The following is a 24,889-nucleotide window of genomic DNA, read 5'->3' as shown; positions in this document are numbered from 1 at the left end:
TTTGAGCTTCAGCCCAGCGTGTGTGGGAACCAATCAGTCGGCGCCAAACGGGGACAGGCCGTCACACCAACAGCCCCCGGGCCGTCCGGAGGGAGGGATGGAGGGATGGATGCAAGGATGAGGGTTTGGTGAAGTTACCTGAAGTCACGGATTAGAAGAACGTGTCTCTCTCTCTCTCTCTCTCTCTATCTCTCTCTCTCTCTCTCTCTCTCTCTCTCTCTCTCTCTGCCTCTCATGCATCCATCAGTTTGCATAACCTCCATCAACGCAATTTACTCTCATAACTGATCAATCTGCACCAATGTGTTTCTGTGTTACTTTTTTTTCTGATATGTGTGAACTTGAATTCTTTTGAACAGTCCATTTAAAAGAGGTCAAACTGTTGGGCTCCAGTTGACCCGAACACATGTTACATCACCTTATATGATAACATTTATTTGTCTGTGAATACATTTTTGGCAAACTAATGAACTATCTTCTCATGTTTAGCCCAAATATCATATCATATGTGACGTATTTCTTTATTTGACAGCGTTTTTGGTTCATTTCTGTATTCCGTCGACTCCATCAAACGTGCCGACCGAGTTTGTGACAAAGGGAAGAGTTACTGCTCGGATACGTTTCTATTTATTGTGTTTAAGAAGGTCATAAGAAAAAGAATATTGTTATTTGGAAATTATTATTTTATTTAAACACACACAGAGGGCCCAAAATAAAGAGTAAAGCCAATGACGACAAAGCACAAGGGGTTGGGTTCTTCCACAAGTGAAGTTTACTTCACAAAAAAATCATCTTAACTCAAGCTTGTAAGTGGATCACACACACGCAAGCTTCTAACCATCGTCAGCTAGAAAAACTGGAAATTTGATAAGCATTCGTCATTTTGATCTGTAAATATTGTTGACAATAACAAATAATGAGGCGCTCCGCTGTGAACTGCAAGGATTCAGTTCCAGCCGACGACATGTGCCTGACCAACATTGATCGTATCGAAGCAATGTGAAAACATTTGTGTTCAGGCCACAGTTTACATGCAGCTTCAACTCTCATGACCTCCTGATACAACCCAGCTCCTTTGTAAAGAAGCAAGCTATCACTCATAGCGTCAAGCCAAGCAAAATAGTGTTCTATACAAAATGTCAACGCATTATATATGTCATCAAATCTCAGTTGTCTCTCTCTGTTGTTTATTTTCTTCTCGTCAGAGGTCCACATTATGTTTCTCCCCCATGCGTCCAATTACTGTGAATGTCACTAATCTGAAGGCATGCTGCGACTTCACATGCCATGGTTCTGTGTAACAATACGTGAGCGCACAGAGAATGACCTGAAGCAAAGGGATAAAAGCTTTGGGAGGGGCCGCCTGCGCAAAGGAGACAAGTGCCACTGAAACCAAAGTCAAGAATGCAAACTTGGGAATTGGGACTCCATCTAAATGGGATGTACTTACAAGACACGTAACGCTTGAGACTGTTCGTACGCTATGTCTTTCTTAACCTGTTAGCTTTTGAGGGTTTAAAGGCGTTAGATTTCACTGAAATTTCCTCCTAGATAGACTAATCCCAAAGCTGGCATCATGTAGGCTACATGCTGGGCTGAAAAGAATCTTTTATCACACGAGAATAAAGGGCTATCATCTCCTAGCTCCTCGTCACGTATTAGAAAAAAGGAAGTCAACATGAAAGCGGATACGAGCCATAAACAAGCCAAGAAACTTCAGCTGCCCTGCATAAACAAAAGAGCACCTTGATTTCATTGTATTTTTTTTATGTGGCGGAGATATTGTTCTGAAGTAGACAAAGTTACAGGTCACAGATAATTGACCAGTAACTTCCTGCAAATTTTCTCAAGTCACTCAAGTCACGGAGCTGGTGAGGTTGTGTTTCGCTGCTGACTTCTCTGAAGCGTTATTAGAACACAGAGTAGGCCAATGTCTGTTGTTTTGGTCATTACACGGGTTCATAATGCTAGCGCTCCTCTCCACCAATGTCACTCACATTTGTTCCTCAGATCAGCGTTCCCCAACCACCGGGTTGCGGCCCGGTACGGGTCCGTGGGCACCTCCGTACCGGACCGCTCAGAAAGAATGAATGAAAATAATGTTGATTGATTGTTAAGGTCTGACAGATGATTTATTGTTTGAATACGTGCGTCTGTGCGTCTGAGCCTCTTGACACATGTCAAGCAGGTCCACGAAAATATTGTCATACACGAAAATATCGTTAATTCAATGTGATCCTTCATGAATCTCTTCTGAGCTTATATGGCCACTGCTATTGTCTGAGAGTGTCTGACTTTTAATTTGATAACAATTCAACCACCAGATGGTGACATTGACTATTTTCACATGGAAGGCTGAGGATAGTCTAGTAGTTCGATGCTGGAGGAAGACAACGTGCAAACGAATGCAGATGGCTTAAAGTGACTCAGCAATTATCCGGAGGCATTAGCGTAGCCATTGTTGGCAATGAGATGCCTTTTAGCACAACTCAACTTTTGATCACAGAGTTATGAGACTTGTACCGTCGTATCGTGTCCTTTGGCCTTGTGTTTCCTGGTCTTTTCCACCCCTTCTGTCTTCCATGTCACTGGCATGTCTATTTAGATGTGTAAGCCATCAACTCTCATCGTGTCTCCCTGCTCTGCGCACACTCATAGACTCATCCGCTCCACAGTAAATCAACCCAGACTTTCCTCCCAGTCCTTGCCAGATCATCGTCTCAGTCACCAAGATAGTTTGTGTCCATTTTTGTGTTTGGAGCCTAACAGTAACTGTTCTCCTTGGATGGTCAAAATGAAAATCCCCCCAAAAAATCCTCAATTCACAATAAAAACACATTTTATTAAAACAAAACTCTGTCGATGCCTGCTATGAGCAGAAGGAGTCATTCCTATATTCCTAGGATCCTGTTTCCCCAGCTCTTTGCGTACTTGGTCACTTAGATTTAGACAACTAAACAAGGCTACTCGGTTTGGTTTAAGAAAAGGTTTCAGGAAAAAAATAAAATAAGTATGTTTTTGACAACCTGTACATGAGAATGAGCTGGTTCCTCAGCTCAATGCACATAATGGGAACCTGAGAAAGATGTTACACCGCTGAATTCCTTTGATGTGACATGGGCTGGCATTGAGCCTGCTGACACAAGATAGAATGGGACCATTTTATCATTTAATCAATTCCCCTGTGTGTGTTTACCCTGCTCTGACAGCTGAAAATGGCTGCTGTGAAAAGGGCCTATAGGGCAGCGGAACAAGAGTAAACGTCACAACGTGTCAAATGTTTATTTGACGTGTTCTGACGTCTGCTGCGAGGAATCTTTAGTGAGATATTTACAGTTATGGCCAGAAACTTTAAACACCCTCACGTGTTAGTTTTTTCGACAGTGGGGTGTTACGTAAGCTGCTAAAGACCTCCAGATCTGTCTGTCTCAAAGAAATGCAACCTCATTGGCTGACTCATGTTCCAGTCTGTAAAGGGCAACTATTCCCCACTGAGAGGCAGCGCAGTATCATTATTGATAACCCCTACTGTTGTACACGGCACCGGGGATAATACCAGACTCATTCCTTTTGTGTTTCCAGGGACTTAAGCCAACTGAAACCTGTGCTGTGAAAAGGGGGCAGGGCGGGACTGTGAAGCTGCTGGCTGGCTGTGTTACGAAGGAAACGTTCAGCCATATTTTCCATTGTCGAAAGAGCAATTTGCTCATTGGAAATATTGTTTAATTTGATATCCTGAGGTCACTTTGGTGGTTGACCTCTGACCCAGGGGTAGAAAGACCCATTAGCTTCTCTACCTGCTGTCTCTCTCTTCAGGTTTACAGAGCGGTCGATATATTAGTCAACACAATTGTTTGAGCGTTATAGTGGATAGCCCTAATTTCAACATTTAAATAAAAAGCTTATACTGGTACAGTCTGATAGTGAATGTGTGTATATGCCCACTGTGGGGCGAATGATGACCTTCAACATATACTCATAGTCACCAAATATGTTTAAACCATCCATTGATCCATCCAAACACAATAAACGGGCAGAGAACATGTTTGATCCCACAGCTTTCATTAAACATGTTAATCTGTATTTAAACAAAGACAAAAGTGTGGCCCCAGTAAATGGGTTTGAAAACACAACTTAAAGTCTTAAACTTCACAAAGTAAATTGTTGTTAAGGCCAGGCAAAAAGTAAACACTGTGTTATAACTGAAGCCTGATTTGTCGTAGCTGGCAAAGGCTTAAAAAGTGTTTGAACCCACAGTTTAGAATACAGTCCTTAAGATTATTATCTTTATCAAGTTTTAAATAAAGTATTAAAGAATCGTCATTTTATTTATTTACTTATTATCCTTATTATATTGTTTAAGAGTCATAGTCGTTAGTGGACATCAGAACATTTGTTTCCGCAGCTGTTAGCATTGGTCAAAGTTCAGACGTTAGCTCAAATCCTTGATGGTTTGCTCCAGTTAGGAAAGCGAACCTCACTTGTTTCAGTGATTAAACTCGAGGACACAGCTTTCCACCAAAGTGTTCCAGCATATGAAGACTTAATTCAACCTTTTTTCCTTCTAACACACAAATCTATGTGCAAAAAAAAAAACGCAAAACACAGAAATGATGCTGAGGAATTCTTTATTAACTGACATATGCATCATGTTTCCACAAGGGACACATGTCACAAACAGTTAAATACATCCTGAGAACAACAGCACACTGCAGAGATCAAACAACATGATGAGGTGACACAGAGCAGTCTGCTCGTCTTCAGGAGGCTTCCTACTTGGGATCAGACCTAATTTAATAAGAAATAATGATTTGTTCAATTCTTCAATTAACAATTCTTATAAATGAAGAGACAAATAGTTTTAGTTGGGGCACTGTTACTGTTTAGCTTATTGATTTCTTATTTGTTTGTTGTTCAATTAGATCATTTATCTTGAGTTTTTTTAAGATAATAGCTCAGGGATATGATCCATATCTTAAGCAGCATACACAACATACATTCTTATTGTTTATATGTAAGTGCTTGTTGAGGTTACAGTGATGGTTTAGTTTGGCCGTGATACACGAAGTCAGGTTTACAAACCTGCAAAATATCTCAAACATGTATTTCTCTTTATTCGTCACGTTCGACATATTAATCATGGCCAACGTTTATAGCTGGTTTACACTTCTGTTTAGCTGTCAGCATGGCTTTATTCCAGTAGGGCAGGGATGATGTAAGAGGAAGAGGAGGACACAAAAGATGGAAGTGTGCATCTGTAGAGAAGAGATTCAGTTTAATATTTGACATCTTACAACAGCAAAGTGTCAAGTTAGTGGAGGAATTGTGATGCAATCAGTTTCAAATGCAAGTAATGTAGTGATGAGCAGAGACGTTAATATAGCTGAATATATGTAATATATATAAATATTATGTCTTCATATTAAATGTCTTAAATGAATGCATGTTGGAGTTTAAGTTGACTTTAGGTCTTGTCTTGTTGCTTTAATATTTGTGTCTTCATAAAAGGTTATAGTTGAGCTTAACTGTCTTAAAATATTACTTTGTAATTTTTCAGTTTATTGTGAACTGTAAAAAAACAGAATAAAACCATGAATGCAAGGAGGGAAGTTTAGTCTCACTGGCTTTACAAAAGCAGCTAAATCCAGCTCACTGTGGCCAGATGTAATACACTGCTGTATAATTATGGTATATTTACTCACCATATTCTAATCCACACTTCTCTTCCCTCGGTAAATCACTGTAGACGAACAGGTTGGAGAGGCATTAAAAAAATCACACATTTCAAATCTTTTATTTACACCTTTTAACAATAAATACTGAAAATTGTTGAGGTTGTTTCAGTGATTTTGACTTCAAATAGTAGCCTTCTAAATATTAAAGCAGATTAACATACACACCTGTACCAACGTTGCTCCCTAAACAGGTGACTGAGAACAGAGACAAAAAAAGGGTGAAATTTAGTAAATATGTCATCATTCATATTCAGTGTTTTCGCTATTTTAACCTTTTTCATCCTGTAGTTACGAATGATCTAAAATGTGCTATGTTCCAATCCCAAATGAAGCAAATACAATTATTTACAGAAATATGTAAAATGAACGAAATAGTGGTGAAACTACCAACTGTGCGTTAATAATGCACATTTGCATTATCGTCTTCTGTTTCAATAGAAACATCTTATCATCGTACACTTCAAAGCTGCTGATAAGAAACACATATTTAATCACCAGACATGACTGTGAGAGGTCCTACCTGAGTACAGTCTCTCAGGGCAGAACAGGACTTTGGTGCCCTCTGCTGTGAGCGGAGCGACCACGACACTGTAGACGTCCCCGCACTGGACGCTGCCGACGTCACAGCTGCTCTCCCCAGAAGAGGCAGAGCAGGTGTAGTTGCTGCTGCTGCCGCTGCTGCTGCTGCTGCCGCTGCTGCTGCTGTTGCCCATCATCTCTGTGATGTAGCTGTGGCTGCTGCCAGCGCTGCGCCAGTAAACCCGTAGAGAGTTATTGGCCGTCCGGTAGAGCCTGACACCTGACGGACAGCAGGCACCTGCCAGAGAGAGAGAGGGAGAGAGAGGGAGGTCAAAGGTTACCAGATGTTGTTTTAAATGTGTTACAGAGTTTTTCCTTGGTGCCAAATTTTCAACGTACGTTGATTTTTGTATAACTGTCTATTTCATTATTCCTCATTCATTTTAATTTATCTTTCCGTAGATTTTTTTACCCTCAATAAAGAGTTTTGTTTGTGTTTGTTGGTCGAGGAGGGAGTTTGTTCACAAGAAGTATATAATGTTGACTTCAATGCTTGGGGAGAGAAAAATGGAAAATATATCACAATTGCACTGTATCTTTGTGTTCTTGTGCCTTAATAATAAATTTAAAAAAATGTCTGGTAAGTCTTTGAGATATTAACATTAACAGTCTTTTTGATTCAAGGAAAATATAATGGCCCTTTTTGCAGAGTAACTTAAACATGCTCCCTCGCTTGCAACGAAAACATTGAACCCACACGCAGTATCAGGCTCCATTGCTCAGTTTAACACACTCAGCGTATTTGCTGCTACAGCCTGACTTGGTTTGTTTTGACCGACCAGTAGCGAGAGGTCGAGAACATATTCACTCACTGGACGAGAAGCCCCGATACGAGCAGTTGGAGCTGCGTCCGCTGTGGCTGAACGCCTCCATGGTGACGGTGTAGTTGGTCCCACAGGTGATGCATCCCATGAGGCAGTGGGAGTCCTGGGTGTGGCAGCGGGCGTGACCACGCGTTGACGTCAGAGAAGTGATGAACGAATACGCTCCTCTGGCATGAGACCAGGAGACGTTGGTCACGGCCTGCGTTACCTGATCGACTGTTAGATTGTCCGGGCAGCAGGGCTCTGTGAAAGAAGATGATATCTGAGGGCGTTACGAGTGGAGCACAAAGTTACCATCTGCGTCTGTTTATGTCACCAAAATAGCTGTATTGAGAAATATACCTCTTTTTATAGCCTTGAGAGTGCTTTTGGAGCTGGATTTAAAGCTAGGGCTGAAAGTGTCCGTGTCTCTACTACTTTTTGCAAATATGTCTCTCGCAAGATCCCCAACTTTGTGGAGGTGAAATACTAAATCACATAAGTGCCCCGTTAATTAATCGAAATCCAGATGTTGCAAATAACAAGTGTATTTACGTGCCACGGAAAAATACATACAATTCGGCTGTTGCTCATTCAGGGGAATCATCATTCTTGAAATCAGTGTTTATGTTCTTTTAGCTGATGATACACATTTTGACTTCAGTAAGATTTTTTAATACAAGACTTAATTTTGTATAAAAGTAAAACATTGTAAGTCTTCGTGTTTCTATTTTTACCTCAGCAAAATATCTGAATAGTCCTATTCCGAGGAGCACTGAAGCTGTTCTGGAGGCTCGAACATGCTTCTTTATTGATTTTTCCTTTAACCTGATACCTCGTCTGTACTCTCTCTATAAAAGTGGATCAATCCAACCCTCCGACCCGACTCACCTGTTTCCAGAGAGTCAGAGTAGCTGGGTAAACTCCGGCCGAAGGGGCTGGTTGCAGTGACGCTGACGTCATACACGGAGCCGCAGCGAAGGTCAGTGACGTCGCAGCTGTTTCCGCTGGTGGTGCAGCTGTGTCTGCCGTCATCTCCCGACGCGCTCACGGTGTAAGTAGCTGCCCTGTTGTTTGCTGTCCAGCCGACACTGACGCAGGAGGAGTTCTTCAGATTCAGCATCAGATTCATCGGCATGCAGGGAGCTGATGGGGACGAAAGAAAGAAGGAATTACAAGTTGACTTTATTGGGTTTGTTCAGAGCTTTGAGGATCCTCCCTAAATGTGTGACCAACAGAGGTGAACATAATGACAACGGATGTGCAGCTCAATTATTAAGCTGAGAATATATCAATCATATAGCCATACACTCCCTGGCCACTTTATCAAGAATTCCTGTATATAAGTATTGCTCTTCAGCTCTGCCATGGATTCGATTTCTCAAAAGAATTGTCACTTTTCTGACTATACATTTCTAAGCTCAGAAAAAGTAGAAGCTGTAGTATCAGATTGCATTAGAATGTAGATTTGTGTACCTAATAAAGTGGGCAGTGAGTGTACTTCTCTATCTACTGGGGGTGTTCAGACATAACATGTAAAACGTTACTTTTTGCCTCAAGTATTTGATAAATTGTTCATTCAGGCTCAGTCCGGATATCTTCTGGATACACATACAGTATAGAAACCGAAGTTTTCTACCTGTGTTTTTAGTGTGAGCTCCGCATGCCCGGTTGCATCCACTGATTTCATTGCAGGGCGTCACCACCACGCTGTAGGAGCTGTCGCAGCTGAGGTCAGAGAGGGCGCACACCGGTGCCGTGTCGTTACACAGGATAACCTCCGAGCCGTCTGCGGCTCGAGTCTCGTACAGCTGGGCTCCCTGCGAGGCCGTCCACGTGATCTCCAGAGTGTCAGTGCTCACCAGGGAGACTGACACGCCCTCTGGACAACAGGGCACTGGAAGACACAAGTGATTCACATGTAAAGAGACAAACACATCTCGTGATCCCAACCAGGACGCATACCCGTCTCTTAAGGAACTGTAAAATCCTAAAACCTGAGGTTGCATGTTACTTACGGGCGGTGTAGTTGAGAATCTGCCCTGGAGGGCTGCTGCCAGCCTGGTTGAACGCACACACAGACATCAGGTATGTGTGGCCGCACTCGCAGTGGAAGGTGCAGTTGTTGCCGGTGGTCTTGCAGGTGTCCTCGGAGCCGTCGCCTCTCTTGATGGAGGCCTGGTAGCTGGCGGCATGAGGCGCCGCGTCCCAAGTCAGCGTGCAGTTTCCTGCGGTCGACTCCGCGAGAGCCAAAGACTGTGGTGGACAAGGGACTGGCAGACCGGGACAGCATGTCACACTCATACACTGAGACTGGTTTCAGACCACTGAGAGGGGTCTTATAGTGCACTCACCAGTAATCATAAAATAAGGATTTCAATTTTTAATATTTTAATTCATATTGTAAAGTGTGATAGCCTTTTATAGTGTACGTTCAAAGTTTCATTTCACTGTATTAGGTTTGATCTATTACATTTACCAGCAACAGGCAGCAGATGAATTCATCTGGAAACATATAGAGCAGCATTGTTTGCCTTTATGTTTGAGAAAATCCTAACGAGGCATCATGTGCTCCAGCCCATAAAGTTGCTGATGTTTTTTTCTTCTTTTATGTTCCTGTGCATTTTAAATAAAATGTACGGATGTGCGTGGATTAACCCTCATATTTTCGCTTTAACTATAACTGTTGTTATATACTAATTATCTAACAAATTCAAGTTGTGGTATTACACATGGGTGATATTGCTAAAATTGTAGATGACGTTACAATTTTACATATAATAAAATATCTGGTAATTCATACAGAAAAAATACAGATGTGGATTTTCCTGACTAATGCAGTAAATTCAATACCTAACAAATCAAAGTATGTCATCTTTGTGTTACAATATCCCTAATTAAGGCCAGCTCATTGATTCTGTGTCCACAACGACCTATTACAACCAGATAAATTACCTTTTGATCCCGCTTATGTCTGTGTCGTCTTAAAATCAAATCAAAGTCAAAATATACATTAAGGGGAAAAAACAAAACAATATGGATGTGATCCAAAATCAAATCTCTACTCACAGGTGGTGAACACCTCGGGGCTGGACGGCTGGCTGGGCCCGGCCTCGTTGAAGGCGGTGACCTGGATGGTGTGCACCTCTCCACAGCCCACTGGCAACAGGGTGCAGGAGCTGGATGTGGAGTTACAGGTGAGGTTCTGGTCGCTCGTCACATGGTATTCGATCGATCCGAAGAACTCCTGCTCAAGTTTCCAGGACACAGAGAGTCCGGCCACACCGTTACTCATCACCATAGAGACATTGGCATATGGTGATGGAGGTCCTGTTAAAACACACACTAGACCAGTCAACACACAAGAAGATACAGACATATATATATATATATATATATATATATATATATATATATATATATATATATATATATATATATATATATATATATATATATATATAAATATATATATATATATATAGAGTAATATTTACTCTCTATTTGATGTTTGTTACTTCATACTTTGTTTAGAATGTTTAGTCCACCGCATCTCTGAGGAAAATATGACTTAATCACACTATATTTATCAGATGGCTTTGTCTGCTTTGTCTGGATTTATATGTTTAGCTTATCCCACTAGGGGACGCCAAAGACAGGCATTTTAAAATCTGATTCTGAGGATAAAATAGGGGCAATAAATGAATGCTCTTTGGCAAATGACAAATGGCACTTTGATGCTTCTTAATATTCGTTGAAGCAATAGTTTTGGACTCTTTGTATTCATGACCACTAGATTTGGGATGTGTAGAGGTTAAATGTTTCTGAAAAAAGTGTTTCTGCTGTCCTATTAGTTACGATTTGAAGGTGGGAACATGTGTTTGTCACACTGTGCAGGCACAACTTAAGCAAAACAGGCCATCGGATACACGTTACAGTACTGAAAAACAAATATCACACAAATGAAAGTTAGTGTAGAATGAGATAATATTCTCACGTATCATTATAAACATAAAGGCACATGGACTACAGGAGCTAGCGTGTGTCTCTCCTGTTGAATGTGATGTGGTGAACACAGCAATTCACAGAACAAAACACACAAAAACACATAGAGAAGTGTCTCAGTGCCTCCTTACTTGTTGTCTGGTTGATGTACAGACTGCCTTCTCCGGCTCGGCCCTCGAGGTCCCAGGCGAAACCCTCAATGACGTAGAGGTAGCCAGCCTCCAGGCCCGAGAGGGTCAGATTGGTGTTGGTGGTGTTGTGCTCCATAATGGCGTTTGAGCCAAACTCGTAAACAGACAGAGTGTAGAGGACAGCGTGAGCAACAGGAACCCAGGATACGATGATGCTGTGATTGCTGGGAGAGGAGGCAGAGAGCTGAAGAGGAGGCAAAACTGTGGAGGAGAAAAACGTGTTAAATTCATGAGATGTTTTATTTAGGCAATCATATTATATTGTATTTTTCTTTTTTTGGTACTTTCAAGTTATTTTCCATCAGTAATGATCTACAGTATTAGTTGCCACAAATCTATGATCAATGCTCTTTTGACATACTTTACATACTGTATGAAAATCACAGTTTATTTTATTTCTACGTGAGCAATTCACCTCAGATGTGTGAACCGAAATTTAGATGTGTTGAACTTTCTAGACCATTTTTTCATGATTGACAAGTGGAAAAACCTGATTGAGTCAGACATATAAAGTAGCCTATACAGTACAATACAATGAAATCAGAGATGCATAATGACAGAGGACAAAAAATGGTGAAACTCCTTGTAGCATTTTGGTTTGGCTCATGTGAATCAGAGCTCTCTTTCTCAGGATCAATTCAACCCATTGTGTTCGGCATACTGGGGTCAGGTATTGTTACCACCGAAACAGAAGAAACCCCAAGGGGCGCTAATGCATTTATTAAGTAAGAGAAACAATCAGTGAAGTTGCCTCACAGTGGTGGTGGCTCTGCTATGGGACAATGAGGCAGATCAAGTGACTTCTGTGGGGCGTGGGGATTGATGAGAACAGTACACCTTGTTCCTCCATGAACGTACAACTTATTTCTACACATAAACCAGCCCTTTCTTATCCTATTTTGCCACAATATATTCAGTATTTATAAGGTTTTGATGAAGTGCATCTAACATTATGCACACTTAAAGTATACCTGTCTTTGCGGGTACAGGAAGAGACGGCTGGCTCCGGCCTCCACCGTTGGCGGCCATGATGCTGAGCGTGTACTCGGTGTACGGTGTTAGGGACGTAATCTCAGCGGGGGTGGAGGACACTGTGTCTTCTCTGAAGAAGCCATCGGGATTCTGGATTCGTATGATGTAATGAGTCGCCCCGGTCTCCATGTTGAACGACGTGATCAAGGTCCCGCTATCCTTGGGCTTCACTGTCTGGATGGGCTCCATCATCTCGGGGGCTGAAACAGTCACAGTCAGTTTACAGGCGAGGCGGCATCCAAGAAGAGCACGCATACTGTGGAAATGCAACTTCGAGGAAAATGTCGGTCATAATAATTGGCTGTGGAATCTACCTTTTTATTTATACATTACCGGGGTTAGTACTGGGATACATTTTATGTATGTATCTCCTCTCCCTTTCTATATTTAATAAATCCACCCACTGAATGTATCAATAGTGCAATTGTCATTGCACTATTATTGACTCTTCTGTGGTCCTTCACACAGTATACGTTGTCAACTGCCCATCATCGAAGTAACATTTAGGTGTATTTACATTGTAATATTAGTTATTATACAGGATCCACTATTTATTTTTCAGAATTTTCTATATATACGTAGTGTGCCTGAATATGGCAGTAACAAATGTATTGTGCAAATTCTTAAAATAATTTTAAAACCAGGTCAAACACATTCAACACCAGAAAATATAATAAAACCAACAGTTGTTTTTTAAAAATGGAAAAGTATAGAATGATAAAGCCGTGAATAAAACATTGGCTTAGTTTGTGCTGAAACAACTAGTGTGTGTACTCTTACCTGTGGATGACTCAGTAGTGGCAGAGCGCAGCGTGGCTAGGGAACTATCCAGGGCTTCAACTGTGAATATGTACATGGTGTTCGGGGACAGAGAGTTTACAGAGCCCAGCACTGTGTTTGGACCAAACGTGACAAAAGCCATGGGGTTGCTGGGTGAACTTTTGGGGGCGACGGTGATCTTGTACGAGTTGGCTTCGGAGAACCTGGTCCATCTGAGAATTACGCCCTTGGTTGTTGCTGAGAACACGGATACTTGGATAGCTGATGAGAGAGATGACAGAAGTGGAGATTAATACTTATATGTTTACACTCTGAGATAATTCTCATATATGACAACGATATAAAAGAGTGGAGTTATGGTAAAAGAGAACATACCATGCGCTGCAGCCTGCAAATATAGATGAAAAATATTGTTGACAAGACTTTTATGTATAATTACAGAAAATTAAAGTTACTTCCAACAAGTTAATCACTTTTAATGTTGCATTGCATTGGGCTCTCACAACTAAATTGTTGTGCCTAAATTTGAAATATGATATAAATTATTATAACAAATTGTATTCCATTACTGTACCTTTAAGCTGATGCCTAGCAAGAGAAAAATCACCAGCCACTTCATAGCGCCTGTTCTTCACGTCTGTCTCTTGAAATACTCCTCTCACTCTTTTAGACACTTTATAACTTCTGTTAGATTTCTTAAAATGCTTCACCCTTAACTGTTTTACTGTTTCTTAAACACATGTAGTGTCTGTGCCGGTTGAAATACCTCCACCTGGTCCCTCCCACTGGGAGCCAATATCCAGTCACAGCGAAGCAGAGAGATGCACTGTAGGGAAGGTGCAGGTTAGGTTGCTTGAGAAGAAAACACAAAGGCAAGATATTCTATATTCAAGGATGTTGTCAAAATACCATAAAATAGCATGATATGGGGCCTGACAAAAGAATGGGATTCCCCGATAGCTCAAGGCCGCAAATGCTTCCCTTTCACACTGAGGTCTGAAATTACCAATACATTTTCTAAAAGAAACAATAAAAAACTGATGAAATGCCTGGAATAAAGATACTGAACATTATGAGGTAGATTAGATCAGAAATTCCTTATTAGTCCCGCAATGGGGACATTTCAGGTTTACAGCACCAAACAGGGTAAAGTGCACACAGGAGACATTTGAATTGTAGTTTAAATCTAAATTTTAAACAAAAATGCCTGAACAACGAGACAAAACTAGTTCTATTGCAGATTTTGATTAAAATACAAAAATAAATCGATACCTCAATAACCTCAATAACACATATTACTGCTGGTACTACTGTCATGTTTCTTGTTTCGTTGTTGCTTCTATAGTTTATCTTTACCATGTAAAGTGCATTGAGTAACTTTTGAAGCGTTATACAAATAAAATATATAATTATTATTGTTATTGTTATTATTATTATTATTAAAAGTAATAATATTGGCGTATATGTATTGCAACGTTTTACAGCAGTATAGCAGCCATCAACATTTCTTGCGGAATTTTTGACCTTATATTATTATGGCTTTTATTCTTTCTATTTTTACTCTTTAAATTACCTTTGAGTAGCTTTTTAACAAATACAATGTATTATTGTTATTAGCAGTAGTAGTAATAAGCGTTAAAAACTACAGCAGCAATCCGTCGCACACTTGGTGACGCGGGTGACGTCAGAACATGAAGACACAGGACAGGAAGAGGCGCAGAGGAATAGAAAAAGAAACAAGATGGCAACGGGTCCAGATCACGGGCTGAAAAGAATAGTATGGAAAAGTAAGTTGTCCCCGGCGGGAGGGTGTTTGTTGTGTGTGTGAAACAGGGAAACTCGTCGGCTCCATAACGTGAAGGGCGACTGAGTGTTTTATTAACAGTTCGTGACTTTGTTTGTGACTTTGCATCTTGGCATGACAGTTCAAAGTTCTTTCTGCTGCTGAACGGAAGTTTACTAACTTAAAGTGGGTGAAGAGTCGGTAAAGGTTTGGTGGTGTGTGCATTTGGTGACGTTGTTCGTCACAACCGAGCTGACATGCACTCGTGTCTCTGGTGAGACGGACGTGAAGTTGGTCAGAGTCCCTTTCTGTCGCTGCAGCCCCACCTCACATCAGACTGGTAACGTTAGGGCGGCAAGGACGTGACGTTTACCATGAAGTCACACCACTTACAGCTAAATGTAGAAACACAACACGCACTCAGTTGTCCGGTTATTAGTCAACGCTACAGGTTGTGTACTTCATAGGATGTACATCAACGAGGAGACAGTCTCTTTGTTTTATTTCATAAACCAGAGAGTAATTAATCGGACTTGCTTTGTCAAACACAGCCATCTCTAATATGATTGGTGTGTCATGCAAGTCTAACAGAAAAGCTTGTTTACTTCCATTCATGAACATTCTGTGGAGTGATTTATTCATAATGTTCGATTAATTATTTATAGTAAAATACATTAAATTATGAGAAATGCTCATCATAAAATGCAAATGCTTTTTTTTCTTCTTTTTTTACAACACCAGGCTGTTTACTTGATTGATGTAATATATTGTTTGAATTATAATCTCTAGATATTCTGCCTACGTGTTCCAGCAGCAGATTCAAGCTACGGCTAACGGTCATGGACAGCATGTTGTTTTGTGTTTTCAGACATATTCTGTGTCTCTTACAGGAATAAAAGATACCATTATTACAGATTGCAGGAAATCGGAAGCATGGAAGGTAGGACCTCTTCATGCTACAGACGCAGCTTTAATGTGATTCCACTCAACATCTCGTTGTTATTTCTAGCATCATATTACAGTGTGATGCATAATGTGTCTTCTTTACAGATATTGATTCTGGACCCCTTCACCACCAAGCTCCTCTCATCATGCTGCAAAATGTCAGATCTGATGTCAGAAAAAATAACGAGTAGGTTTCCTGAACAGCAAAGCTCATTTTGATATAATGCTGGTAAAAGACAGACCCAATTGGAATATGTATGCTGCCGCTACTCCATTAATGTGTATATTTTAATTCTTTAGTTGTGGAGGACCTGTACAAAAACAGAGAGCCTGTTCCAGAAATGAAGGCCATCTACTTCATGTCACCAACGGCTAAGGTTTGCCGTCATACAAAATTAGTTTTCATTCTGACTATGTCTTTTTTTCTGGTGTCATATCTTACATTTCCTTCCATAGTGTGTGGATGCCTTTATCGCTGACTTCAAGCCCAAACCTAAATATAAAGCAGCGTATGTTTATTTCACTGATTGTAAGTAACTGTAATCTCTTCTTCAATCTACTGATGAAGCAACATTCTGACAATAATATACAGATAACATACAAACTAAATATTTTTGTTCCTACAGACTGTCCCGATGAGCTGTTTAACAACATGAAGCGCTCCTGTTCAACGTACATACGAGTCTGTAAGGAAATAAACATTTCCTTCATGCCGCAGGAGGCTCAAGTGAGTGTTGCAGATTGTGCTCTTTTGGGTTCTTTTGAAATGCCCCATTTCCTCTTTTTAAGCCGACTGTAGGGAAAATTAGGTTTGTGTTCAGTGTTGTGTTGCTACTGGGAGGAAGAGATTTTCCGTGTTTTGAGTGACTCTAATGGGTGTTGGCTGCTTTAAGCCATGATGTCATGACTTCACAAACGTTGTATTATCCCATTGGCTTTGTAGCTGAATGTTGTCTGTAGTTAAAAAAAATAAATAAATAAAGGTTTTTTTAGATTCTTACTCGTTTTGAGATTTTTTTTAAAAGTAAATTAGAGTTTATGTATTTATTATTATTAATATTCAATGATTCAGAAAAACTTAACTTGACTCTGCTGTGTTCTCAGGTGTTCACATGTAATAATCCGGGGGCTTTCCAAAGCATCTACAGTCCCCACAGTCAGGACAAAAAGAAGACGCTGGAGACACTCGCAGACCAGCTCGTCACGCTCTGTGCCACGTTGGACGAGAACCCGGGGGTTCGATACAAGAAGTAAGCCAGAGAAGATTTAGTTTCTAAGATTTCCACACCCTTCAGCCTCCAAGCAGAAGGGACTTTTGATGAGAAAACATGGAACCGACACACGGGATATGTTACTTTACTGAGGCGGTCGAGAAATTAAGCTTAAATACAGTTACATCGCCTCACTTTGCCGTAGCCGAGAACAACCTAAACTTTAAATGTAAATCCAAACAACAAGCATCTCACATGAAATACACATTCATTTTTTCACATAATATACCTTTTTATTATGATACAAAAGAAAACTGTTGGACCATATCAAACCCAAAAAAAATTACAAAAACAAAACCCTTTTCTACAAATGATTAAAATTAGTACGATACATATCCAACATTTGCATTGGTATTACCTAAGTGTGTATTAACTTGAATGATAACTCGTGAAAAACAATGTATATATCATAACTAGAGACAGCAACATGGAGAACGCACAGACCTTTGCAGAGCTGGTGGACAACAAACTGGCCAAACACTACGAGCTGGACGACAGCGGCAAGAAAAAGGTGAGACACCTGCTGAACAAAGAATGTTGACAGAAGACACAAGGTCTTAGCCTAGAGAGTGAAAGGGGAACCTGAAAGTGTGGTATTCTTGTCCACTGATCGCTTGTAAAAGAAAGTAAGTTTTTCTCCTTAAGCAGATAAGTTGCTCTTCACCCGAATTGTGAAATAAAAAAAACTTGCGGTCGTTGCTCGGTAGCAAGCACTGCAAGTTTTCAGATGACAAGGAGAAAGGCCAACTGTCACTATCAAACAAAAAACAGTGTTTTGATTATTTTTTATATGCGTTGTTATATTTTAACTTTATCTGTGTATTTTCCTCTCCTCTTATTTCAAGGGAAAGACTCAGGCCCAGCTGCTGATAGTAGAGAGAGGGTTTGACCCCGTCAGCCCCATCCTGCATGAGCTGACCTACCAAGCTATGGCTTACGACCTCATTGACATCCAGAGCGACATCTACAAGTAATACCAGCTTTTCCTGCTGAATCTCAGCTTATTACACATGCATAATATGTTTACAGCACCATATTGCAGAGCTCATATACCAGACAAGCTATTTTAAGAAATGTAGACAACATAGCTGGTTATTTTCCTTTCCAGTTACAAGGGTAAAGATGGCTCAGAGAAGCAGGCCTCGCTGAATGAGGACGACATGCTCTGGGCTAAGCTAAGGCACAAGCACATTGCTGAGGTCTCAGAGTAAGTTTGCAAGATCTGAAGGATGGAGATGTCCTTGTTTCCGTCTTCCGCACCTCAACCCTCCCTAACTTCATTTCTTTCACAATAGACAAATCCGCAAGTTGGTGAAGGAGATGGCTGCGAACAAGAAGCAGCCAGATCGGAAGGTACAGTGCTGAGGTTTCTTCTTATGCGCTTCCCTGAATTCTCATCCTTAAAATGCATATCTTCAGCTAACATTTAATTGCATTTTTATTTCAGATCACAATTAGCAATTTGGCCCAGATGATGAAGAAGATGCCCTCGTTCCGTAAACAGATGACTGAGGTATGTGGTGCCAGAATTCGCTCAGTTGCTTTTTGAGTGGTGTCTTTATTTATAGAGCTATGTGGTCATAATGTTGTGTTTCGGTGTGGTGCATCTAAAGCCTGCTATTATGTGGGGTTGACTCCATCACGCACAAAAACACAACAGAAAGTCATAACTTCTGGCCTCTATAGGTGTCTTTGTTTTCCATTAAAGGAAATCTTATTTGAAACTCCAGGAACAATAATTGTACATTGTTCTTTACATATTGTTTGCAATTTCTCTTACTCTTTCTAGAAAACGATTCATCTCCAGTTGGCCGAGGACTGCATGCACCATTTCTCAAACAATGTGGAGAAACTCTGCAAAGCTGAACAGGTGAGTTTTCTTAACCACTCAACCTTTCTTTAACAAGTCAGCGGGTGTTCAGGGGTTTGGTGAGGAGGGATTAACCGTTTCCACCTAGGAAACCTACTTTTCTGTTTGGCGCATCAGACCTCTGAGCACCTCCTGAGGAGAGACTCGGTAGAGTTGTGTTTCCAAACGTGAAATGGTTTGTGAATCCATTTAAAAAGATGATTCATCTCTGCGTAGGACCTTGCAGTGGGATCAGATGTGGAGGGGGTGAAGGTGAAAGATCCCATGAGGACTCTGCTGCCAGTGCTGCTCCACCCATACAGCACCCACGACAAGATCAGAGCTGTGCTGCTCTACATCTTCAGCCTCAGCGGTACACCAAAGTCTCCTCTCTGTTTATTAGCATTCTGTAAAGCAGTATTTTGCTTTGTAGCGATTGGGTTCCAGCAACCCTTCAGAGTGCTGGCTATCAGACTTACCAAGAGACATTTAAAGAACGGTATAACCCATCGAGCATCCGTAAATCAGAATATAAACTGACATTCTTATGTGACTACTAATCCTTCAATTGCCGAGATGAAGCATGAGTTGATTTAATTTTTAATAGTACACATTGCATTAAGAGCTACCCAAGCATATTTGTGAATACTGTGGTGATGCCTGGTAGTTAAAAGTTACACATTATTACCATCAAACTGACCTAAAAACTAAAATGTTCTCTGCTGTTCAAGACCGTATCGCTCATTATTTGACTAAGAGCATGCACTCTTTTGAACCGTACCAGATTATCATGCGGGTTTGTTTGCTGTGCGTCAACAGGAACAACAGACGAGAACTTAAGCAAGCTCATCCAGCATGTCAAGATTGAGAACGAACAAGAGTTTATCCTGAACTGGAAAGAACTGGGGGTCTCTATCATCACATCGGTAAGTGCAGAAAAGGAGAAGATCAATTGGTTAAAGCTTTTGATTATGATTTATTGTAGATGAGTGTACACACCGGTTCAAATTATCAGCAATGATAGCTAGTATCTGGATCTTTTACCGTGGATTATTTATTTGTGTTTCATCTTCTTGTCTTGTTTATTTAGTTTTGTGAATCAGTCTCAACTAAATCCTGATTCAAGTTTCTTGTACTTTTGTTTCTAGCCCAGTTTCTTCTCTCGCAAAGCAACCAGACGTGATCGTTCCCAGGATCAGACTTACAACCTTTCCAGATGGACTCCTGTCATAAAAGATGTGATGGAGGTCAGTGAGAGTAGATTACCTTATTGTTTAATTATTTTAACAGCTATTGTTTCTGAATGATCATGTAGAATTCACACCTTTTTTATTTATCCAATTTACATTTCTTTTGGATTGTCTCTGCTTAACAGGAAGTTTAGAAACTATAGATACCATAAATTAACAGTACAGCTATATTGCGATGATTTTGAAGTGTGTATAGACCGGATGTGGGACAAGAGCGTATAAGAAAACATGTTGCGCATCCGTTTCTTACAAATCTCCACATGTAGCTGGATCTAGGTCACTGTGCTCTGCCTCTGAAAGGCTTTCGGGTATAAAAACGATGAACAGAACTGTGTAAGCATCACAAAAAATAAGGGCTATCAGATTCAGGACATCTGATAGTGTCACACACATGTTTGTGTTGGTCTCAACTGACTCATCCATTTGTAAAGGGCCTCACCACAGTGATGCAGCGCCTGTGTGTTGATCCCTGGGGACGGTTCTTCTGTTTCAGCAACATCTCTGTAGTGAATCTCAAAAGCTTTTACAGCATGTGAAATGTATTCCAGAGAGGTTGTTATTGGCAGCTGAGCAGATTGAATGTCACCTGCTATCTTGAAAGGGTTTGTAATGTTAAGAGAGAGAGACACACACACACACACACACACACACACAGTACTTTCACTAACCTTTTCACTCTTATGAAGTTTTCTTTTGGCAGCATGTTTTGGGGCTGATGGGTTGTGTATGAGCTGTAAGCTACAGATGATATATAAGCTCTGATGCTGTTACAGTTCACAAATCTGCTGATTAGTCCCATTCTTTGAAATACTTGAGGAATTGAGAGGAAAAGTTATCCCAGTCTGCTCATAAAATAAGGTTATTTCTGAAACCTCATTACTGAATCTCAGTTCCGTAATTTTACACAACCAAGTTTCACATTGAGTAGCAAGTGATGCCTTTTTGAGCAAACTGGCCACAAAGAAAGTTTAGATGGTCTTATTGGAAGAAAAATCTCAAATCCGTGTTGCATCTGTTGGGAGGGCTCATTGTTGCAATGTTTAGCTCATGGGATTTGTATGTATTGTAATTTATCTTAATGTTAAAAAAGGTTCATTTAGATTAGAAAATAATCCGAAAAGGAGATGCTCTAATCAGGCTGATCTGTAATATAGTAAGATCTTTTGTGTCTTCTTCTCGTTTTCACTTCCCTTTCCTGTAAATACCTGAAAATCCATTTCTGAGCAGTCTTCACCACCAGAGCACCACCTGCTTTACTGTAAACTGTGGTGAACGGTTTCCTTTCACTTCAGGAAACAGACTTGCTTTTGATACGTGGCAGCATGCAGTCTGAAACCATGCTGCTTTAAAAAAAAAAAAAAAAAAATCCTGTGATTGCCAAATTGTTGAGCCGTTAAGCCGTATTTTGACATCCATCTTATTATCATGTATGTGGTTTTTCTGTAGTCCAAAAACTATTTCCAGTTTGGTTCCTGGTTACATGAGGGTCTTCTACTTTTAACAAACTGAATGTTTTTATGTAAAAAGTCAAATAAATGTGAAGAGAAAGGTAAAATCAAACCCCTTATTTTAAATCTGCTATTAAGGGTTAGCTTGTCGGAACTATTTCATTTGCTGTACTTTAATCAGGTTCTACATTTATGTGCATATGATTCATCTCACATTAGTACACGCAAGAGTCAATACTCAAATCTACGACACGGTTTGGCTCAAAAGCATCCGGTCTCTACAGACAGAGACATTAATGATCTGTTACTTACAGGATGCTGTGGAGAACAAACTGGACACCAAAGAGTGGCCGCACCAGTCTGAGTGCCCTGCTGCGTGGAATGGCTCCGGAGCCGTCAGGTGCGGTGTTTTTTTTTTGTTTTTAATCACACTAAACCTGAGTCAATAGTTTCTGGAAATTAATTAGAAATGCTCCAATTCCACCTTTTTTAGGGTTAATCCCATTTTCCAACTTAATGTCAAAAGTATCTCCACGAGACTCTTTGGCGCATAACACGTTCATCTTCGACATATTAGAACACTACTAAAATATCTCTTGACACTGTCGTTTACTCAAAAGTAATGTGTCCTTCAAAAAGACATGTTTTACACTCAGACGGTTCCTATTTGCTTTTACAGCCAAATGCAGACTTCTGTCTGGGTGATAAACTAGCCCCCCCTAGCGATGATGTGGGCTATCGCTTTCAGCTCCATCTGATAATGTGGTGTTTTTAGTTTAGATGTTGAAGTGTCACTGCCACCAGGTCTGTTTTTTGTGTGGATGTTGCAGTTTCTTTGGACAAATTGAACACACACATTTCCTACGATTTCGTCCGTCCGTCTCAGTGAACTTCTGTTGTGCACACTCTGCTCCACAGCGCCCGTCAGAAGCACAAAGCCAGTTCTCAGGAGGAACGCCGGAGCGGCTCACGCCTCATCATTTTTATTCTTGGAGGAATCAGCCACTCTGAGATGCGCTGTGCCTACGAGGTCACCCAGGCAGTCAAATCCTGCGAGGTCATCATTGGTGAGCATTAATACAAGATTTTAGTCCTTTGATTTCCCTTAAAATGTTCTATTCAAGAAGGACTTCTGATTCAGTTCTGATTAAATTGTTATGGTCATTAAAATTACACTAAGGGTGGGTTTGATACTGTATTATAAACTTCAATTTAATTGGTCTTTTGAGCTTGAAACTGTCTGTTTGCAACTGTTTTACACGTAAAGGCTCATTATACTTTGTTTCCAGGGTCTTCTCACATCTTGACCCCGACTGGTCTCCTGAATGACATCAAGGCTCTGAGCAAAGGCCCCATGGAGACTTTTACATTAGAGGAAAAGAGCAACGCCTGAGAAGTCCAAAGTAAACAACTCCCCAGATTCCCCTGCCTGCCTACATCTCGTATCTCTGCACAGTGCACTCAACCCGACTTCCAGAGTGGAAGACTGAAGGGAATTTGCTTTATTCCTATCTTTATGTTTTTATGCTCTTTTCAAACCTGGTGCACATTACAGAAGAGATGAGGGCAAGTTATCGTTCATCTAGCTCAACAACAACATGGCCTGTTTATGGCATATGTATTCACTAATTGTCATTGGATTATATAGATTATATTAAAAGTGAATTGACCTCATACTACTATATACATTTAAAGTAAATAATGTCTAATCTGCCTATCTTGGATTGCGTGTCCATAGAAGAGATTCTAGTTATGTTGAAAGTCTCAGAGACAGAATGGTGATAGAAAGTAGCGCAATGCTAATGTATATACTGTATGTACGCACTGAGGCCCTGCTGGGTCATTCTGACTTATTCAGTCCCACTTTATGTAATTTTGAAGAGTGTTTTTAACATAAGAGTATTTACGTTTGTGATAATTGAACAACTGACTAATAAATGGATGAAGTGGTTCAAATCTGGTCCAAGTTGTGATTACAATTACAGTTCATGTTTCCTTATTGTGGATCAGAACCTGAAAAGACAAAGACACTGTGAGGCTTCTGTGTATAGTTTGACAAATTGGTAAAGTAGCAGAAGTCACTGTTTTCATTAGGATGGAGCCGAATAACATGCATTTAACATTTTATAATACAGCACATACCACAGGATGCTATGGTATGGCTTTCAGGGACACACTTATAAACAGCAGATTGACTGGTTTGAATATTTCCCTCTGCTGCTGCCAGACAGAGCGTAAGTTCAAGTCTGATGTATCACAGGTGTCTCCTAACAGTGGGAGATGGATCAGAGAGTGGTGGAGGCTGGGTTCAGGAGGTGTGGCCTCCACCCTTGACTGGCCGACGGGCTCGTGCCGTCCGGATCGCGGCGCGGGCCCTCGTCACTACTTCTACCATCCCCATCGCCGTTTTCCTGGGCTGCTGCTGATATTGCCCTCTCCTCCCAGCATGCACCAGTCCCCCATTCCCAGAAACATGTTCCTTCTCTTCCCAACCCTTACACCCCGACCCCCTAGTAACCTCAGCCCGGTTAACAGTGACATCATCTGAAAAAAAACAAGCTGTGATAAAGAGTAAACAAAATATGGTTATACTTATCTTCTTTTTTTATTGTTTACATACCAGACCTTCATCCTCCAGCTTCTTGTCTGCTGGACCAACGACATCCATCCAGTGGTGTTCTTATGTGAACAGTCTTTGAATTAAAGAAAAGAGTCAGATTCTCAAAAGCTTGCACACAAAGTATATTTTTTTAATATCGTACTAGGTCTATTCATGTCTGAATGCAGATTTTGATTGATGTGCAACAAGCAGTTTAAATCTGATGCCAGGGCCAACAACGCTGAAACGCTGTCAGCAAACAGAAACATAAAAGTAACTTCTGAAGGCCAGGGATAAATGTTCCTGTGTTTGATGGAGACGCTCTTTCATACGGCTCCTTCCTCAGAACTCACAACTAACTGGAGTGACTGCTTACACTTTCTCGAACAAAGCACCAGAGGGCAGCCAAGAGACTTGGTGTCAACATTCACCTTCAGAGCAGCGATATCACAGAGCCAAAAGCCAGAGCATTTTGGAAATGAACACAACACTGCATCTGCTTCTAAGGAAAAGATTCTCAGCCGGACGCCAACAGCAAGTTGTGGACCATGAATGACTCCAGGTCATTTTCTGTGAGGGAGAAGAAATACTAAATGGGACCCATCACAAAAGTCTCAGA

At 40.7% G+C, this 24,889-nt stretch overlaps 2 protein-coding genes across 2 annotated transcripts; one reads left to right on the top strand and one right to left on the bottom strand.

The window, feature by feature from the left end:
- Positions 1-5,708: 5,708 nt before the first annotated feature.
- On the bottom strand, positions 5,709-13,744 carry LOC137793683 (fibronectin type III domain-containing protein 7-like). Its single transcript, XM_068589983.1, has 13 exons — positions 13,700-13,744; positions 13,501-13,513; positions 13,126-13,386; positions 12,285-12,545; positions 11,254-11,514; positions 10,187-10,447; positions 9,136-9,390; positions 8,757-9,014; positions 8,009-8,263; positions 7,127-7,381; positions 6,256-6,552; positions 5,901-5,930; positions 5,709-5,740 (listed from the first exon to the last, which is right to left on the bottom strand). Exons 1-13 carry the CDS (start codon positions 13,742-13,744, stop codon positions 5,709-5,711), a joined length of 2,484 nt encoding a protein of 827 aa, XP_068446084.1.
- Positions 13,745-14,814: 1,070 nt separating this feature from the next.
- stxbp3 (syntaxin binding protein 3) lies at positions 14,815-23,627 on the top strand. The gene is made up of 19 exons (XM_068589984.1): positions 14,815-14,912; positions 15,799-15,848; positions 15,959-16,040; positions 16,154-16,230; positions 16,310-16,382; positions 16,480-16,580; positions 16,958-17,103; positions 17,542-17,635; positions 17,970-18,094; positions 18,233-18,331; positions 18,420-18,477; positions 18,572-18,637; positions 18,914-18,994; positions 19,211-19,346; positions 19,793-19,899; positions 20,122-20,220; positions 21,986-22,071; positions 22,590-22,738; positions 22,961-23,627. The coding sequence occupies exons 1-19, from the start codon at positions 14,867-14,869 to the stop codon at positions 23,062-23,064; spliced, it is 1,779 nt and encodes a 592-aa protein (XP_068446085.1). The 5' UTR covers positions 14,815-14,866; the 3' UTR covers positions 23,065-23,627.
- Positions 23,628-24,889: the final 1,262 nt, after the last annotated feature.

The sequence above is a fragment of the Clinocottus analis genome, unplaced genomic scaffold, assembly GCF_023055335.1.
Source record: "Clinocottus analis isolate CAN_PGR_092001 unplaced genomic scaffold, fCliAna1.0.p SCAF_23, whole genome shotgun sequence".
In the NCBI taxonomy this organism is placed as follows: domain Eukaryota; kingdom Metazoa; phylum Chordata; class Actinopteri; order Perciformes; family Cottidae; genus Clinocottus; species Clinocottus analis.
This window is presented reverse-complemented; position numbering and strand designations above follow the sequence as displayed.

Excerpts from the sequence above, each read along its gene's own strand:
- stxbp3 (XM_068589984.1), top strand. The coding sequence starts at position 14,867 with ATGGCAACGGGTCCAGATCACGGGCTGAAAAGAATAGTATGGAAAA. Across the intron at positions 18,095-18,232 it reads ATCCAGAGCGACATCTACAA|TTACAAGGGTAAAGATGGCT; the intron begins GTAATACCAGCT and ends TTTCCTTTCCAG. Across the intron at positions 19,347-19,792 it reads CTACATCTTCAGCCTCAGCG|GAACAACAGACGAGAACTTA; the intron begins GTACACCAAAGT and ends GTGCGTCAACAG.
- LOC137793683 (XM_068589983.1), bottom strand. The coding sequence starts at position 13,744 with ATGAAGTGGCTGGTGATTTTTCTCTTGCTAGGCATCAGCTTAAAG. Across the intron at positions 8,264-8,756 it reads AGCTCACACTAAAAACACAG|CTCCCTGCATGCCGATGAAT; the intron begins GTAGAAAACTTC and ends CGTCCCCATCAG. Across the intron at positions 6,553-7,126 it reads GTATCGGGGCTTCTCGTCCA|GTGCCTGCTGTCCGTCAGGT; the intron begins GTGAGTGAATAT and ends TCTCTCTGGCAG.